The 19759-nt window shown below is 48.4% G+C and overlaps 1 protein-coding gene across 2 annotated transcripts in view; it reads left to right on the plus strand.

Annotated features, from left to right (window-relative positions):
- PRKD2 (protein kinase D2) overlaps positions 1 to 19759 on the plus strand; it is a 34927-nt gene that overhangs the window by 10862 nt on the left and 4306 nt on the right. The window contains exons 4-15 of one of the 2 annotated variants that reach the window (XM_038528489.1): positions 892 to 1046; positions 1149 to 1371; positions 2739 to 2816; positions 2898 to 3051; positions 6331 to 6448; positions 7146 to 7223; positions 8655 to 8913; positions 10476 to 10528; positions 10658 to 10730; positions 11237 to 11343; positions 12170 to 12331; positions 16376 to 16474. In XM_038528489.1, the coding sequence (XP_038384417.1) occupies positions 892 to 1046; positions 1149 to 1371; positions 2739 to 2816; positions 2898 to 3051; positions 6331 to 6448; positions 7146 to 7223; positions 8655 to 8913; positions 10476 to 10528; positions 10658 to 10730; positions 11237 to 11343; positions 12170 to 12331; positions 16376 to 16474 (1559 nt within the window). The remainder of the gene's footprint in view (positions 1 to 891; positions 1047 to 1148; positions 1372 to 2738; positions 2817 to 2897; positions 3052 to 6330; positions 6449 to 7145; positions 7224 to 8654; positions 8914 to 10475; positions 10529 to 10657; positions 10731 to 11236; positions 11344 to 12169; positions 12332 to 16375; positions 16475 to 19759) is intronic. The other variant, XM_038528490.1, reaches the window with a different exon arrangement.

Raw genomic sequence — 19759 nt, forward strand, 5'->3', positions numbered from 1 at the left:
CAACCTGAAGCTCTTCCCGAAGCACCACCTTCAGGAAAGCCTATGATAGCCGGGCTACCAGAAGACAGGCTTCATAAGGTGGCCCCAAAGAAGCTTCCAAAGGTGGGAGGAGCATTCTTCACTGCAGAACAGGGAGCCATCCTGGAATGATTTGGAATCACTGGAGATGTGCTGGAGCAAGTGCTCAGGAAGCCCACCAAGAAAATAAGCTGAGCCTGATTCTTTCATGGACAAGGATTTAAAAAAAGAAAAAGAAAAAAAAAGATAAATTAGGAAAGAAATGACCATAAAGTCATACTTATTTCTGATATAATAGAATCGTCCCGAGTACAATTGAAAATGTGCTAACCCTTTCCCCAGAAGACAATGTGTGTTCACACTTTTCCTTCAATACCCTGTAATTTAAATGTTATATGGTGCTCCCTTCGGCGGCACGTAAACTAAAATTGGACCAATACCATATTAAAAAAATAATAAGTATTGTGTTAGATGATGAGGGGAGAGAAGGAAGAAGATAAAAATATTTGGTGCACATATATCAGAATAAGGAAGAAGTAGTCATTGCTAGTACGCTCCTCCTTTGTGCAACTGGTACGGTGGTTGTGGCTTCCTTCTGCCACTACCCAGTCCACATTCCTGGGGCCCTTAGCAAGCACCTCACCTGCTCATGGTTCTTTGCCTGGTGACTGGCCCAGAACCTTCTAGGCCAGTAGCACTTCTACCTGATTTGGGTTTTTATAGTTTTTCATTGACTTTAATGGCACTACTAGGGGGCCCTCCTGAGACAGCTGCGGTATTCCTAATCTACTGAGAAGGCAAAGAGGGTGGGGCGGAGCTTTAGAGCTCAGGACTGGCGAGAATAAGTCTCTGATCATCTGGCGCCCCCCGCAGGCTGCGGACTGAACTACCACAAGCGCTGTGCCTTCAGCATCCCCAACAACTGCAGTGGCGCCCGCAAGAGGCGCCTATCGTCCACATCTTTGGCCAGTGGCCATTCTGTGCGTCTCAGCACCTCTGAGTCCCTGCCCTGCATGGCTGATGAGCTGGTGAGGGGCTGGGAAGTGGGCAGGCCGGGGTTGGGGGCGGGCAACAGGGCCCAGGCACGGGGTCACCCACTAATGTGTCCCCTCCCATCTTGCTGACCCCAGAGCCGTAGTACCATGGAGCTCCTGCCTCGTCGCCCCCCATCCTCCTCCTCTTCATCGTCTGCTTCCTCCTACACGGGCCGCCCCATCGAGTTGGACAAGATGCTGCTCTCCAAGGTGAAAGTTCCGCACACATTCCTCATCCACAGCTACACACGGCCCACCGTCTGCCAGGCTTGCAAGAAACTCCTCAAGGGCCTCTTTCGCCAGGGCCTGCAGTGCAAAGGTCAGCGGGGCCCCCATGGGGTGATGGAGGGGGTCAGAAGGTCCTGACACACACACACACACACACACACACACACACACACTTAGAAGTTTGGGACCTCTCTCACCTGGGCTGCTGGCAGGATGTAAGACTCCCAGTACTGTGGGATCACCTGTCTGGTTCAGTTGGTGGGGCCTGTGACTCTTGATCTCAGGGTTGTGAGTTCCAGCCTCATGTTGGGTGTGGAGATAACTTAAAAATAAAATCTTAAAAAAAAAAAAAAAAAATCCCAGGATTCTGATCCTTAGGAGCACAGGGCCTCAGAAGAGTGCCCTGAATCCTGGTGTTTTAGAAACTTTGGAATTCTGGAATCCTAGAACCTCAGTCAGTTGAAACTTAGAATTCTAGAACCTTAGGAATTTAGATCTATAAGCCACTTATTGTGGCATTCTAAAACTGCGGAACTTGAGAATTCTAGAACTACAGAACTGGAATCCTAGGCTTCAGGAATTCTGGATCCTAGGATTCAGCAAAAAGAACCACAGAACTTCAGACTCATAGATCCTAGAACTACCAAATTATAGATTCTTGAAATATTGGAACTTTAGAACCATGGGATTTGAGAATAATAAAAGCCTAGAAGCATTAAATGAGATCCTAGAGTCCCATAAATCTAGGACACATAACTCTGGATTATCAAATTTCTAGAAAACCAGACATCTAGATATATAAAAACTTAAAATTCTAGAATCTCACCCAATTCTAGAATTCGTCAAAACTGTCAAATTCTAGAATCTTAGATGTGCAGAGCTAAAGAACAATAGGAGCATGAAATTATAGAATCTCGGGTGTATGGAATCCTAGAACCTTGGAATCATCAGATTCTGGAGTCTTCACAGTCCAGAAGTTGTAGTACTCTAGAGTCACTGATTTCTAGTCCAGAAATTGTAGAACTATAGAGTCACTGATTTCTAGAGTTTAGATATTGAAAACCCTAAAACCTTGGACATCAAGGAGCCTTATCAGTCTAAAATCATAGATACGTCAAGTTCTAGAAACTTGGACATTGAAATCTGGAGTCTTAGAAATGCAGAATAAAAAAAAATTAAAATCATATGAGGATGTGCTATTGGCCTCTAGTGGGTAGAGGTCAGGGATGCTGCTAAACACCTATGATGCACAGAACAGCCCCTGCAACAAAGAATTACCCAGTCCCAGATATTCTAGACTCAAAGAGGGACAACCAGAGAAGGTTCAGCTAGGTTTCCTGCCCCAAACAGCAAAAGCAGAATCTTTTGGGCCTGGGGTTTAGGAGTCAAGGTTCAACCCTTACAGGTGACCTGTCTCTCCCCTCCCACCTGTCCGCTTGTTCCCTGTCCTCATACCAGACTGCAAGTTTAACTGTCACAAGCGCTGTGCCACCCGTGTCCCTAACGACTGCTTAGGGGAAGCACTCATCAACGGAGGTGAGAGGCTGTGGGCTGAGTGGGAAGGGGGGCGTGGGGTGGGACTGGGCAGAGGCCCTTCTAACACCTTTGTCCCCCTAGATGTGCCGATGGAGGAGGCCACCGATTTCAGCGAGGCTGACAAGAGCTCCCTCATGGATGAATCTGACGACTCCGGGGTCATCCCAGGCTCCCACTCGGAAAATGCCCTCCACGCCAGTGAGGAGGAGGAAGGCGAGGGAGGCAAGGCCGAGAGGTACCCAGGGCATCCTTCAGGGAAGACCCTTCCTATCTCTACAGTGGGTTGACAGCACCCCCCCTCTAAAACTCCCAGACACCCACACTTTGTTTTTTAATTTTCCCTTTTTCCTGAAAAATGCACATGGCTAGAAAGTTTTCATAGAAGCAGATGTTAATTTATATTGTAATTCTTAAAAAAAATAAAATAAATATATATAGTAATTCTTTGGGGGGAACTGTTAATACAATCATTCAAGAGGTAGATAGTTACAACTCTTTCTGCCCAAGGGTCCTGTTACCATGCATTTTGTTATTGTTGTTGTTGTTAAGGTTTCATTTATTTGTTCTTGAGAGACACACAGAGAGAGGCAGAGACATAGGCAGAGGGAGAAGCAGGCTCCCTGCAGGGAGTTTGATGCAGAACTCGATCCCAGGACCCCGGGATCACAATGTGACCCAGAGGCAGACACTCAACTGCTGAGCCACCCAGGTGCCCCTGTCCTCGTGCTTTAATCAAACCACTTTTTTGCACCAACCCCCCCTCTCCACACACACACAAAGTTAGTAGCTAGTCAAACCCTCCTACTTCCCTGTCTCCTAGCTGCTTAGCTCCTCTCTCTGAAGATGCCACTGGGATGAGCTGCTGGCAGGCCCTTCCAGAAAGTCTGTGTTGCAAAGTGACAGTGCAGAGAGTAAGAACAGGACTGCTATATCGCCTCAGGCAGGAGATTAATCTCTCTGGGCCCTCAGTTTTCTTCATCAGTAAAATGGGGATTCAGGAAGATCTACCTTTAAGGATTGTTGTAAGGGCAAAGTGAATGAATAGAAATGAAATACCTAAAATAGTGCCTGGCACACAGTAAGCATTCCATAGTGTTAGCTCTTCTCGCAGTATACTTAAATCTGAGAAAGGAAGGGAAACTACCCACTTTCTTATAACCATTTTGGCCTCAGATTGACTTGTATGGCCTAAGCAAGTCCCTTCCCTTAGATGCCTTAGTCTTCTCATCTGTTAAATGAGGGGAAGGGGAAAACCATCCCCAAGGACCCGACAGGCAGTGGCTTTCTTCTGGCATGGAAGTTCTGAAAAATAACTGGCTTAATTATATGTGTTTACATTATAAATGGGATTCATATTTATTCAGTTCTTCTAGCCCATACGCTCAAGTGCTTGGGGGCAAGGAGCTGGTGGGTAGATGTCAGGTCAGGTCCATTCTCCAGGTGCCTAGGACAGAGCCTGGTTTCAGGCATGGGTGTGGAATGCCTGTGTGTCCAGGAGGCAGGAAGGCAGCAGGGTTTTGGGAGCACGGGGCGCTAAAGGTTAAGAGCATCAAGGCTAGCTCCCAGCTCTACCACTTAAACTGCTGGTCGCGTCTCCCTGTGCCTCGGTTTCCTCCTGGGGCAGTAATGGCACCTGTCTCACAGGGCAATTTTCAAATTCCATTACATCATGTGGATCAAGTGCTTGCTGGGTTGTAAACACTGAGGAGATGGAAAGAGAATCCTCCCTGGTACTCTGTTCTTGAATCCCCAAAGTGTGGAGGTTGGGAGGTGATCCATTCCGGGGTATGGGGAAAAAATGTTTGCATCTTCATTTCTCTTTACTTTTACTCTCATCTTTTAAATTTTTTTACTTTTTAAATATGTTTTAGAATAATATTAATACACAATTAGTACATTGTATTAATACAGTAATACATATGTAAATGAGGGTAACCTGTGCATTGAAACCATCATCAATGTATAAGTATTTTTTTAAGATTTATTTATTTATTCATGAGAGACACAGAGAGAGAGGTAGAGACACAAGCAGCAAGAGAAGCAGGATCCCTGCGGGGAGGCCAATGTGGGACTTGATTCCAGGACTCCGGGATCACGACCCAACCCAAAGGCAACCACTGAGCCACCCAGCACCCCTAATTATTTTTTCTTGAACTAAATCCTTCTCAGAAGGAACATAAGGATTGCTGTCCCCATTCCTCCGTTAGAAGATTGAGGCTCAGGGGCTTCAGCCAATAATTACTAAGAGAAAGGGAGCTAAAACTTCACCTCACAGGGTGAGGGAGGCATAAACGTGGGGAGAAGGGTGAGCCACTTCCACAGTGCATCAGTAGACACTTAATGACCACCTACTGGGTTCTAGGACCCCAACCACACAGCTGTTGGGAAACTCTCTGGCCTCATAAAGCAAACACTGTAGTTGGGGAGACAGGTAGTAAACAGATGCATCCATAGCATCAGGTATTGATAATTGCTATCAAAATAAATAGAAATAAAGCAATGAGAGCAGACAGAGAATGAAGATATGCTATTTTAGTTAGGGTCATTAAAGGGGGCCTCTCTGAGGAGGTGACATTTGAAGAGATCTGAAGGAGGAGAGGAAAGGAAACATGTGAAAGATAGTGAGTGGAAGAGCCTACCAAGCAAAAAGAACAGCAAGTGAAAAGGCCCTGTGGTAGGGCCAAGCTTGTTCCAGGAACAGCACAGAGCTTGGTGTGACTGGAGCAAGGAGGGCAAGGGGAAGGGGATGGGAGACCAGGCCAGAGGGGAGATGAATATGCAGGTCATGATGATGTCAGAGAGTTTCTTATTGGTGTTACCTGACCAAGCTGCCTGGAGGTTCAAATTCCCTTTCTGCCAGGTCTTTCCTGGAGTGTTTAGTAACGGAGTAAGAAGCTGTCAGAGTTGGATCTTGATGGACTTGGGTGGGGGTATTGGGAAAGGCAGCCTATTTCACCAATGAGGAAACCAAATCTCAGAGAGGCAAAGAGAAGTGCCAAGGCCACCTGAGTCCTGGTTTAGTGCAGGGATCAAGAGGTGGCTGGTTCTGGAGTTGAGCAAGTCTGTGACTCTCTCAGGCTTCATTTCCTCTCTGTAACAATAGCATGTGGCCAGATAAGGGCAATGAGGCAGAGAGGTTGAGTCACTTGCCCAGTATCACACAGCTGGCCGCACAATCACTGGGCTCAGTACAGATTAGCACTTATCAGAGGACCACTGGGTACCGAGCATTGTGGTAAACTCCTCAGAAAGATTTCACTCCTCACAGCTACCCCTTTGGGTGGAGAAACTGAGGTATATAGAGGTTAGGTGATTTGCCTGACTTCACAATCCAGTCTTGTAATGTGCCCCTCTCAAGAGTCCCCTTCCCCATTATGGGAAATGTGGAAACCACAGAAGTGTGGCCAAAAAAACCCCACTCCTCGCTGCCCAGAGATGTGCCCTGCGGCCCCAGGTGCTTATGCGTATTTTCCACTTGTAACCTCTATCCTCTTCCCCTCCCCCTCTCCCTCAGCTCCTTGGGGTACATCCCCCTAATGAGGGTGGTGCAGTCGGTGCGACACACGACACGGAAATCTAGCACCACCCTGCGCGAGGGTTGGGTGGTTCATTACAGCAACAAGGACACGCTGGTGAGTGGGCGGGGCGGGGCCAGAGTTAGGGGCGGGGCAAGGTCCGCCTGAGGAGGCTGGATGGGCGGGGCCGAGCTGGAGGCGGAGCTACAAATAGAGGGGTGGGCTCTTAAGGGGGCGGAACTAAGGACAGGGTCAGGGGAGGAGTGGGACCCGCAACTAGGAAGCTAGAGTTAGGGGCAGGGGCGAGAAGGACCTGAGGTTAGGTTATAGGGGATGGGATCAGCGGGTGCTGGGGCGGGCTAGAGGTATAACTGGAGGTAATTAAGTAGGGGTGTGATATAGGGTGGGGCCAGGCAAGTAGGGTCAAGTCGGGAGGGTGGGGTGGGGAGGGTTTATAGTGGCGGGGCCAGTTCTGGGCAGGCAGGAGATAGGGGTGGGGCAGGAGATAGGGGCGGAGGAGCCTGGTGGAGGCTGACCTAAAGTTGGAGAGAGGTCATGGGACGGGGCAAGGTGGGGTGGAGCCGGGGCTAAGGCGGGAGGGGCGTGATCAACTCGAGAAGGGGACGAGATGGAGGTGGGGCTGGAGTTAGGAAAGGGCGGGGCCCACTGCGGGGCGGAGCTAGGGTAGAGGGGTGGGAGATAAGAGACGAAAGGGTGGGGCCTTCTGGGGGCGGGGCTAGGTCTGGGGGCGGGGTTTGGCTCTGCGAAGCGCGCCAAGGGCAGACCATCTCACCTGGGGCACCTTTCCCTACAGAGGAAGCGGCACTATTGGCGCCTGGACTGCAAGTGCATCACGCTCTTCCAGAACAACACGACCAACAGATACTACAAGGTGGGCCTTCTGGCCCCTGGCTCCCCCAGACCGCCTCCTCCCACTCCTCTTCCAGTTGCTTGCCCTGCTTGCCTGTCACCAGCAAAAGGGCCCACATGGCCCCACCTGGCTCCGCCACTTCCCAGCTGGGGAACCCGGGCGGCTTACCTCACCTGCCCGCACCTCAAGTCTGGCACCTGTAAAAGGCCTCATAGACTAGTCGTCGCCGTGGGGCTGCTGCCCTCATTCCAAGTTAACCTCCGTGAAGCTAACGTGCGGAGCTCCCTGTCCCGTTTTCACTTTATAATGAAGTATTGGGTCATTTTTCAGTCTTCCCCACCACCTGCCCTGGTAGCCTGTGCGCCGGGCAGTTTCCTCCTGGGTCCTTGGTTCTGCACTGCCCCACACTCTTGTCCCACATAGCAGCCAGAAGAGCCGATAAAACCGCCAGAACCCTCCCGTTGCTCTTAAAATAAAACTTGGATGCCTCGGGGTTACCTGCTCTGGAGCGGCTTCCCACGGGGATGGGGGTGGGGGGTGCCTTCTCATCTTTCCTGTATGCTCTGCCACACTGAGATGCCATCCCCACCACGTCTCTATCTCTTGTTTTTATTAGCTGTGTCTGTCCCTGTTTCATTTTTTTGTTTTTAAAATTCTTTTCTCCCCCTAATGCAACACTCCCCCACCCCCGCTTTCTCTTCCAAAACTTTTCAAAACATGCTCTTTCCCTCTGCACCTACCTACCCTGCACCTTCTTTTCTGTCCCCTCCCCTCCATCTGGCCCCCTCAGCCTCCTTCCTGATCTCCTATCTTAGTCCCATCCTTTCCCATCCACCCTCTGCATACAGCCAGAAACCTCCCCCTGCCTTGTTCTAAACCCTTCCATGGGATGCCTGGGTTGGCTCAGTGTTTTGGTGCCTGCCTTCAGCCCAGGGTGTGATCCTGGAGTCCTGGGATTGAGTCCCGCATCGGGCTCCCCGTAGGGAGCCTGCTTCTCCTTCTGCCTGTGTCTCTGCCTCTCTCTGTGTGTCTCTCATGAATAAATAAATAACATCTTTTTTTAAAAAACAAAAAACCCTTCCATGGCTCCCAGGGCCCTGAAGAAAAGCCCGTGGCCCCCTCTCATGACCTAACTTTATTTGTTCACCAAACCTGGCATACCTCCTGTGTGCTAGGCACCATCCATGTAATGGGAAGAGAACAGGTTGAACAGAAGCCTTTCCCACCTCAGGGCTTTGGCACATGCTGTTTCCACCATCCTCCACCAGCTGGCCTCTTTTTACCTTTCTGATCTCTTGCTTCACATACTTTCTTCCAGGAGGCCTTTTCTGACTACTCTATGCAAAGCAGGCCCTTTCCCACTGATACTGGATTCTATATGCACTTCTGAGTAAGTGGGAAGCCCCAGGGTCTGCCTGGCATCTTCATTGGTGCTGGTTCTTTTCCTGCCAGGAAATTCCACTGTCAGAAATCCTCACCGTGGAGCCCGCCCAGAACTTCAGCCTTGTGCCACCAGGCACCAACCCCCACTGCTTTGAGATTGTCACTGCTAATGTCACCTACTTTGTGGGCGAGACGCCTGGGGGGGCCCCAGGGGGGCCCAGTGGGCAGGGAGCTGAGGCTGCCCGGGGCTGGGAAACCGCCATCCGCCAGGCCCTGATGCCAGTCATCCTCCAGGACGCACCCAGCACACCAGGCCACACACCCCACAGTAAGTCCCCACCCTGGGCCCTGAGAGGATGGGTCTGGGAGGGCTTGTGGTGGTGGGGAGGGTCCCAGGGAAGGGAAGAGCCAGGGAGAAGGCAGGGAATAGCACAGTTTAGAATGTGGCTTCTGGACTCAGCTGGCCTGGGTTCAAATCTCTATTAAGTCCCAGACCTGCTGTGTAGCCTTGGGCCTGTCACTTCCCTTTTCTGAGTCTTGTCCCAGGTTTTGACAATTCCTCCAGATTGTGAGCTCAGTCTGTTTCATTCAGGTATTTACTGAGTGTCTTCTCTGTGCTCATCCTGTGTTAGAGAGTTCTGGAGACATAGCAATGACCAAGATAGCCTAGGAGCTGCCCTCACAGGGCTCACAGTCCAGTAAAGGAAACTGACCTGTCTCCAACAGTGATGACCCAGAGTTGGCAGGGCGGGACAGGGGAGCCAGAGGACTGTGGGAGCTCAGAAGGGATAACTGATCCAGCCTGGGTATCCAGAAGGGCTTCCAGGACATGGCAACATCTGTGCTGAGACCTTGAAGCTGAGGAGGGTGGAGAGAGGGGAAAGCAAATGGGAAATATTTCAAGCAGAGGCAGAAGATGATCAGAAAGTCCCAGGTTCCTGCCTTCTGGAGCTCGTAATCTAGTGTGAGTGACAGACACTTATCAGATCATCCTGTATGAACAAGTGTACACTACAGAACGTGTGCATGGGTAACATGACGTGGCCCCAGGAGTGACATTTGAGCTGAGACTGAGTGATGAGGATGATTTAACTAAGTCCAGAGTTAGGGAAGCACATTCATGGCAGAGGGAACAGCAAGTGCAAAGGCAGGAGATAGGAAGGGACTTGCTGTATCTGAGGCCCAGCAAGGAGGCCAGGGTGTCAGGAGGACCCAACATGTTGCTTGATGGGGGTTGAAGTCAAAGAGGTAAATGAGGGACCAATGCCTGTGAGGTCATTGAAGGGGCTTAGGCTTCCTCCTGAGGGTGCTGGGGAGCCACGGCAGGTTTGGAGCAGAGGAAGGACAGGCTCAGGTTTGTGCTTCCCCATGGATGGTGAATAAGAGCAGAACAGGGGAAGAGAGACCAGGGAGGAAGAGGAGGGGCCAGACCCAGAATGGCGAGGGGGCAGATGTTCAAATGGCAGAAGGATCAGAACTCTGGCTCTGGTTGGGTGGTAGGGTGGTAAGTTCAAGGGGGAGATGTTGGACTCAGTGTGGACTTTCCCATTGAGCTTCAGTGTCCTCCTCTATAAAATGGGATCAGCATGGCTTCCCTCGGCACTACTTGGGGTGCAATGGTCAGTGAAATCATTCATGATATCGTTTCTTGAGCCCCCTCAGCCTATCTCATTTACTTTTCCCCTGGCCCTATGAGGGAGCTCTTCTTATTACCCCTATTCTTTAGATGTGGAAACAGATTCATAATGGACAAGTCAGTGGCCCGGAGCTGCACTGGATCCCTTGGATTTGAACCTGGGTGGTGTGGCTTCAGAGGCTGCCTCTGAAGCTATGGGTGAAGATAATCCTGAGCCTGGGGTCCCCTCACCTCCACCTCTCCCCTCTCTCCAGGACAAGCTTCTCTGAGCATCTCCGTGTCCAACAGCCAGATCCAAGAGAATGTGGTGAGACCCTGCCCACAACCCATGGTCCCAAGGATGTCCTCTACCTCCCACACAGCCTCCCACCCTCCCTAGTCTCCTCAACGCCCCATCTCCATTTGCACCCTTGACCCTCCCCTCCCTGCCATGCAGGACATCGCCACTGTCTACCAGATCTTCCCGGATGAGGTGTTGGGCTCCGGACAGTTTGGAGTGGTCTATGGAGGTATGAATGCTTCTGAGCTAATCCAGAGGGGATCCTGGGGGTTTCTGGGCTCCAGATCTTCCAATCTGATTGGCTACATGCTCACTTCCTATTCTGGGTGACTTAGAAAGCTAGATCCTCCAGCCAGATGGTTGCAGGCGCTTCTTTTCTCTCTGGGAAAAGCCAATGGACTTTCACCCATTAATAGGAGAACGAATTCTGCACTCTGATTGGCCACAGAGCTAGTTCCTAGATTCCAATTGGTTATAAATCTAGTTTACCATGTTATAGATTTCCCTTCTCAGAGCTGTTTTCCACCTTCTTCATTCCACCTTTATTCCCAAGGCCCCACACTTGTTACATCTCTCCTGGAGACCCCTCAGAGCCACCTTAATGGCCTTCTGCCCATATTTGTTCAACTATGCCTGTGTCTCTGTGGTGGTGGTGGTGGTGGGAGGGATGTGCCTCTTGCCAGAACTGGAAGGTCTTGCTCCCTTCATCCCCTACCTCCCCTATCCTCTGCCCAGGAAAGCACCGGAAGACAGGCCGGGACGTGGCAGTAAAGGTCATTGACAAGCTACGTTTCCCCACCAAGCAGGAAAGCCAGCTCCGGAATGAAGTGGCCATTCTGCAGGTGAACATCAGGCTCTGGAGCCCAGCTCAGTTCCCACCTAGGAAGGATCTTCCCTTCCCACTTCCTCCTTTCAGGGGCCAACTGACCCAGGCTGAGGGTGGTCAGGGAAGGCTTCCTGGAGGAGGGAATATGCATGTTGGGACTGAGGGGTGGAAAGGTATTCTGAACAGAGGGACCAGCCTGTGCAAAGATCTAGAGGTGAGAGGGACATGAAGTCCTCTAGGAATTTGAAATTCAAAGATACCAGATGGTTTATGTGTGGGGAGGTGGTGGGAGGTGAGGACACCCCATTGATTTTCTCCTCAGGGTACTGGGGAGCCATGGAAAGATTTTGAGCAATGAAGGGACAGGGTTGAGTGTGTGTACTTTAGGAAGATCTCAGGCTGCCCTGGTAGGTGGGTGGAGAGTGGTGGGACTGGAGCCTGGACCCCAGGGAGGAGGCTGGGTGGGGACCTGGGTGGGAGAAATGGGGTTAGGCCAGGCACGGCTGGGGGGAGGGAAGAGGATTTAAAACAGAGATGCACAGAGGTCGTTCCCATTGTTCCATACTTCTGTTCTCTCCCTCCCCCCTTCCCTCCTACAATCCTGGGCCTTCAGCAGAGCTTCATACCATAAAGATCCTTCTAGATACAGTGGTGTGGGGATGTGATTCTGTCTGGCCTGTGGGAAGCCCCTCCCCCTTCCCCCAGTGCTACCCCCAGGGAAGGATCTGCCGACCCCCCGGGGCCATCCTTCTTATTTGTTGTCCATCTGGTCCCATGGCTTGCCTCGGGGGTCCCAAGTTCATGCGCAACCTGGACCCTGACTGCCACCCTACCCACCCCAGAGTCTGCGGCACCCAGGGATCGTGAACCTGGACTGCATGTTTGAGACACCGGAGAAGGTGTTTGTGGTGATGGAGAAGCTGCATGGGGACATGCTGGAGATGATCCTCTCCAGCGAGAAGGGCCGGCTGCCCGAACGCCTCACCAAGTTCCTCATCACCCAGGTACACCTGTCCCTGCCCCCCTCTGCCTGGCTCACCACCTGCCCTATGCCCAGGTCAGGCAGACACTGGTGGGAGTCCTAGTAGTGGACAATAAAAAATAGTAATAATAATAATAGAAAGAATAATAGAATGGTAATTTCAAAATAGTAGAGTAATAATAGAACAGACTGGAGAATAATAAGAGAATAATAACAATAGAACAATACAAATAATAGAGCAGTAGTGAAAAATCATAGTTATTAGTATAGAAAAATAAGAAATTATTATTTTATATTTTTATTACTTAAGATAATGAGATTCCCTAGGCCTGACTATATTCGTGTAGGAAAAGGGAAGGGGAGAGAGGCCTTTCTGTAGGGAGCTCATTCAGCCATGTATTAGATGGTTCACCAAGCTCTCCCTGTACCCGTGCTTTGTTCCTGGCCCCATGCCAGAGAGTGCAGGGGACACAGCTGTGACCAAGATAGCCCCAGCCCTGGACAGCAATCACCCAGAGTGGGCAGGGCAGGGATGGGGAATGCTAATGTGATAAGTAATTCAGCCACTCATTTTTACATACTGTGTGCCAGGCACCATTTTAACTCATTTTTTCTGCAAAGCAACCTATGTGGTAGTGGCCACGATTGCTCCCATTTTTTGAGAGGAAAGAAACCAAGGCTCAGAGACTTTAAGTAACTTGCCCAGAGTCACACAGCTAGTGGGATTTGAACCTAGGATCCATGCTTTTAACTAGTAATATCAAACTAATTGGTGTCATCCATATGTCGCCCTGCCTCTTACTTTCTTCACTTTAATAGTACTTCTGGAAGGCTATTCTATTTTGGTATGTAGTTAGTAGAGCTGCCTCTTTTTCCGAATTGTATCCCATGATGGATATCATCAAATCCTGTAATTGCTGAGTATGGAGGTTGTTTTCATTTCTCCACCATTACAAACAACATCCTGTGAATATCTGTCTACACATATTGCTGGGTTCTGGTGGGAGAATTTCTGTAGAACATGTTTCAGATTAATAGACTCCTGAGTCCAGAGGAATGTGCTTTAGAAATTTTTTAAACATGCTGCCAAGTTATTCTCTAAAATCCCTTTCAGTCTTTGCTCTCAACAACAGGTTGAGGCTATCTACTTCCTCACTCCTTACTAACTCTGGATAAAATAATCACCAGTCTTTTTTTTTTTTTTTTTTTTTTATTTTTTATTTATGATAGTCATACAGAGAGAGAGAGAGAGAGAGAGAGAGAGAGAGAGAGAGAGGCAGAGACACAGGCAGAGGGAGAAGCAGGCTCCATGCACCGGGAGCCTGACGTGGGATTCGATCCTGGGTCTCCAGGATCGCGCCCTGGGCCAAAGGCAGGCGCCAAACCACTGCGCCACCCAGGGATCCCCAATCACCAGTCTTATAGGTGGAAAAATAATACTTCATGTGGCTCTATTTGGCAGTTTAAAAATTATGGGTAAGGTTGAGCCATATTTTCCTATGTTTATTAGCTTGTGCTTTTTTATACCCTTTGCCCATTTTTCAATTGGATTATTATAATTGAATTTTGAGAGCTCTTTGTATATGAGGGACCCTGGATCCTTGTCAATTGTGTTCAATTTTTTTTTCTAAGATTTTATTTATTTATTCATGAGAGACAGAGAGAGAGAGAGAGAGGCAGAGACACAGGCAGAGGGAGAAGCAGGCTCCAGGCAGGGAACCCAACGTGGGACCTGATTCCCAAAGAGGGTCTCTAGGATCACGCCCTGGGCTGAAGGCAGCACTAAACCGCTGACCCATCCTGGCTGCCCAATTTTTTTCTATCCCAGTATTTCTTTTCTTTTTCATTTCATTCATGGCTTTTGTTTGCCATAAAGAGTTTAACTTTTTATGGCAAAAAAGTTTTTATGTTAAACATTGCCTTTTGTGGCTTCTGGGTTTTACAGCTTTCCTGGAAAGGCCTTCCCATCTGGCTGGCCCCTCACCTGATTTGGGACTTGTTCTTTTGGTTGCAAAGTCCCTTGTGCTATGCTTCCTTTATGCAGGCCCAGCACCCTCATTCTCCCCAGCTCTATGCCTTCATCAGGTTGGCTTGTGGGGTGGGGAGAGAAGCCCACTTAGGCAGGCTCATCCAGACTTCGGGTGGGGAGAGGGAACTGCCTGCCTTCAGCAACTGGTTAGTTTCTCTTTCTAGTCTTCCATCTCTCCCTCTCTTTTTGGCCTGTGCTCCTTTCTGTCTCCCTGCAGATTTCTGTCTTCCGCCTCTTCTCTGCCCTACCCCAAGTCCTGTGCTAGGCCCTTTATCTCATGGGCTTGTTTATGCTTCACAACTGCCCTCTGAGGTAGGTATTACTATCACCCCCATTTTACAGATGAGGAGACTGAGGTGGAGGGAGGGTCTTTGTCCTGCCCAAGGTCACACAGCTAGGTGGCCGAGATTAGAACCTGGATCTGTCAGCTTCCAACCTGCCCTCTTTGTTCTCCTCATTTACTAGTAAGGGAGGAGGTGGTCAACAAACAGGAAATCTGGAAAAGAGGTACATACACACTGGGGATCTCAATCTCCCTGGCTGTAGTACAAGGATTACACAGAATCAAGATGGTCATAGTGTCCGCAGATAAAGTGGTTGTAAATTGTATGGTTTCTCTCTCTTTTTTTTTTTTTTTAAGATTTTATTTATTTATTCATGAGAGACAGAGAAAGTGGCCAAGTGGCCCAACTGCTGAACCACCCAGGCATCCCTGTATCTGTTTTTTGCATTTTGTTTTGTAAATCAGCTCACCTCGCCATCATAAGATATTTTTGAATTAGCAGATAGAGTAGGAAAAGGTCTATTTGAAACACACACAGAAATATGTTCACCCGCAGGCCATCACAAAAAGAGTAGCCAGTACCAATGATAGTAGTAGTTAACGTAGTGCTTGCTCTGTGCCAGACGCTGTCCTAGGCACTCTCTATGCCTCTACTCATTTAAACCTCACAGCAGGGATGCCTGGGTAGTAGCTCAGCGGTTAAGCGTCTGCCTTCCGCTCAGGGCGCGATCCTGGAGACCGGGGATCGAGTCCCACATCAGGGCTCCCCGCATGGAGCTTGCTTCTCCCTCTGCCTGTGTCTCTGCCTCTCTCTCTCCCTCTCTATGTCTATCATGAATAAATAAATAAATCTTAAAAAAAAAATAAACCTCATAGCAAACCCTGAGGTTGGGTACTTTTATTACCCGCATTTTACAGGCGAGAACACTGAGACCCGGAGGGTTAAAATGGCTTGCCGAAGGCTACAAGCTAGTTATGAAGTGTAGAGCCGGGTTTTCCACCTGCGGAGGCTGGCTCAAGAATCCACCCCTCGCCCCGCCTCTTTAGAATGTTGCATTTGATATATAATGTAGATCATTTTGGTATTTGGACTATTTCATATTAAAGTTTTTTAATGGATGAAAAATACTTCCTAGAAAATGGAGTCACAGAGTAGTACCATCTTAAAGGCCACTACTTTACTAATAGCTGCCCCTTTTTAAAAGATTTTATTTATTCATGAGAGAGAGGCAGAGACATAGGTAGAGGGAGAAGCAGGCTCCCTCGGGGAGCCCTACATGGGACTCAATCCCAGGACCCCAGGGATCACACCCTGAACCAAAGGCAGACGCTCAACCACTGAGCCACCCAGGCATCCTGCCCTCCACCCTCTTTTTAAAATAAACCCTAGGCTCAAGGTAGGGCTCGAACTCACGTTCCAGGAGATCACAAGTTGCCAGCTCTGCAGACGAGCCAGCTTTACTAATAGTTCTTTTTTGTCAAGAGCTTACCACGTGCTAGAGGACCTCAGACTCTTCCCAAACCCCAGTGCTACAGTCGAGCCTTTCTGGAGTCTTCAACTCTTAACCCAGGTGTCATGGTTTTGGGGTCCTGAGATTCTTATTTGGGGCTCCAATGCCTCCCTTGCCCCTGGGGGGGTATTTTTAGGGGTGCCGAGAGGGGCGTGGATGGGGTTTGGAGGGCTGGCAGCTGCAGGCGGAGTGTGGGACTAATACCTTTCTGACTTTCTTACCCACCCCACCCCCTCCCCTCAGATCCTGGTGGCTCTGAGACACCTTCACTTCAAGAACATCGTCCACTGTGACTTGAAACCGGAGAACGTGTTGCTGGCGTCAGCTGACCCGTTTCCTCAGGTCAGTTATGTCCCAGCTTGATTTGGGGAGCCCAGCAAATATTGGAGGTGGGTGGGGATTGAATGAATCAGGATAACTGGAGACAGAGACTCGGGATAACAACGGCTTAAATAAAATAGAGGCTTATTTCGCACTCATGTAGGGTCCAGCATAAGCATTTTGAGGCTGAAAAAGCGGTTTCTTAGGTACTCGGCTCCGGCTGTCTTGTTTTCAGCTCTCTATGATGTTGCCTCATCTCCGTGGTTCATGATGGTCTCCATCATGTGACATAATAGGAGGGAGAAGAGGAAAGAAACAAGGTGGAGGGAATGAACACACCTCCTTCCTCCAGAACGGCGGTGTGGAGGTTTACAAGGCACCTCTTCCAGCATCCCATTGGCCACGAGTAGCTCACGTGGTCCTGGCTGGCCGCAAGGGGGGCTGGGAAATGTAGTCTTTATTCTCCATGGCCCTGTGGCCCATTCGAGTTTTTATTATTATTATTTTTAAAGATTTTATTTATTTATTCATAGAGACACAGTTACAGAGAGGGGCAGAGACACAGGCAGAGGGAGAAGCAGGCACCATGCAGGGAGCCCGATGTGGGACTCCATCCCGTGTCTCCAGGATCACGCCCTGGGCTGCAGGAGGCGCTAAACCGCTCCGCCACGGGGGCTGCCCTCAAGTTTTTATTATTAATGGGGGAAGCGGAGGGCAATTTCTTCTGTGGGTCTGCTAGGAAAACAGCCCTAAGGAACCTTGGACTGGGCGGTGAGAATGCCCCTCAGGGGCAGAGCCAGATTGTATAGGGGTGATGATTATTAACAGATGGGAGTTTTTTGAGTGCCTACTATGTTTAAGGGCCTTAGTTACAGATTCTCATGTAGCCCTTCCACATCCTGTGTATTTTTTTTGCTTTATGATCTGTGTTTCGCAAACTTTGAGTTCATTTCACTTCAAAAGCCAGAGGTTCATTTTAGTCAACTAGGAATTGCTGTGTGCTTACTATGTGCCCAGCTCCATGTAGGGGCATCAGAAACTGTGGTGAGCAAAGATATCTCCTCTCTAAGGCCAACGAATGTCCATCTCTAGCAGTGGTTTACAGCTAGGGCAGTTTTGCCCCCTAGGGGACATGTGACAATGTTGGAGACATTTTGGGTTGTCACAGCTGTTGGGCAGGTGGGGTGAGGATGGGTGCTGCTGGTATCTAGAGATACCATATACTACAGTTTAGTAGCCACACTTTAAAAAGTCAAAAGAAACTGGTGACATTAACTGGATTTTTAAAAATTTGTTTCTAAGTAATCTCTACCCCCAGTGTGGGACTCAGACCCACAACTTTGAGATCAAGAGTTGTAGGCTTGGGGATCCCTGGGTGGCACAGTGATTTAGCGCCTGCCTTTGGCCCAGGGCGCGATCCTGGAGACCCGGGATCGAATCCCACGTCGGGCTCCCGGTGCATGGAGCCTGCTTCTCTCTCTACCTCTCTGTGTGACTATCATAAATAAATAATAAAAAAAAAATTAAAAAAAAAAAGTTGTAGGCTCTATCGACTGAGCCAGCCAGGAGCCTCTAATGATATTAGCTTTAATAATATACTTTACCCCAGTATATGGAAGTGTTATTTCAATATGTAATCAACATATTAGTTATTAATGAAACATTCTTTATTCCTATACCAAGCCTTCAGAATCTGATATGTATTTAACACCTAGGGAACATCTCCATTCAGATGTGAAATTTTTATCAGAAATACTTGATTTTTTGCTTAGATTTCATAAAATTAGCAGTTGGAAAAGTAGATTAACATATCCAAGTTGTTCCAAGCATATTTTAAAAAGTTCTCCAATAACTAAGTCTAAGATGGGTTTTTGTTTTTTAAAGATTTAATTTATTTGGGAGAGAGAGAGAGAATGAGCAGGGTGGGGAGGGACGGGGGGAGAGAGAAAGAAGCAGACTCTCTGCTGAGTGGGAAGCTTGACACAGGGCTTGATCCCAGAACTCAAAGATCATGACCTGAGCTGAAGGCAGACACTTAACCGACTGAGCCATGCAGGTGCCTCTGTTTTCGTTGTCGTCGTGGTCGTTGTTGTTGTTGTTTTTAATAGTAAAATATATTATTCTCATTAACATTTATTGTGGAAGGGTAAAAGATTTTGACTCCCAGTGGAAACAGATCACATCAACCTCATGGTTTCTTTCCACTTCTGGAAATCGTTCAGTTGTTAGTGGCACTCTTGGATATAACATAGGATCAGTTATTTAAATTAATGAAAATTAAATAAAATAAAAACTAGTTTGTCAGTTGCTTTTGCCACATTTGAGTGCTCAGTAGTCACAAGTGGCCAAAGGCCACCATATTGGTCAGTACAGATCACAGAGGGAAGAGCAAATGTCAATCATGTTGTCACAAAAATACTAGTATATCTCTAATGAGTTCTGTGATATGGTTCTCTGAGCTCACATAACTGTATAGCCCATTTAGAGGGTAAGAGAAAAAAGCCGCTCTGTAGAAAGAGTAAGTCCATTTTTTGGATGGACAAGTATTCTAGGCAGTAGGAACAGCCTGGGAAAAGACCCTGTATTTTTTTTTAACAGCTTTATTGAGATATAATTCACATACTATATAATTCACTGATTCAAAGTATACAATTCAGAGACACCTGGGTGACTCTGTTGATTAAGTGTCTGACTCTTGATCTAAACTCAGGTCTTGATCTCAGGGTCCTGAGTTCAAGTCCCATGTTGGGCTCCACACTGTGCTCCATGCTGGGCATGGTGCCTACTTAAAAAAAAAAAAAAGTATACAACTCAGTGGTTTTTAGTGTATTCAGAATTGTGCAACCATCACCACAATCAATTTTAGAACATTTAGAGAGAGGCCCCCCAACCAAATCCTTGACCCCCCAGACATCCTGCAATCCCACCACCCCTCATCTCAACCATGAATCTACTTTCTGTAGATTTGCCTATTCTGGGTGTTTCGTTTAAACAGAACATTAAAAAAAATAATAAACAGAACATTCAGTAATAGAATATGTGGCCCTTTGTGACTGGCTTCTTTCACTCAGTTCATGTTTTAAGAATTCATTTATGTTGTAGCATGGATCAGTACTTCCATTTCTTAACAGCTAAGTTGTATTCCCTTGTAACATCTGTAGAAAAGGGTGAATCTTTGAAAAGGTAAAGGATCTTAGGACAGGGTGGTGTGGCTGTCACATGGAGTCAAGAGTTTGGGCTGTGGCTCTTTTTGAGGGTAGGCAACAGAGGCTTGGGGCTTCAAGGGTTTTGGACTCTGGAGAGTCT

Source organism: Canis lupus, chromosome 1, assembly GCF_011100685.1.
Source record: "Canis lupus familiaris isolate Mischka breed German Shepherd chromosome 1, alternate assembly UU_Cfam_GSD_1.0, whole genome shotgun sequence".
In the NCBI taxonomy this organism is placed as follows: domain Eukaryota; kingdom Metazoa; phylum Chordata; class Mammalia; order Carnivora; family Canidae; genus Canis; species Canis lupus.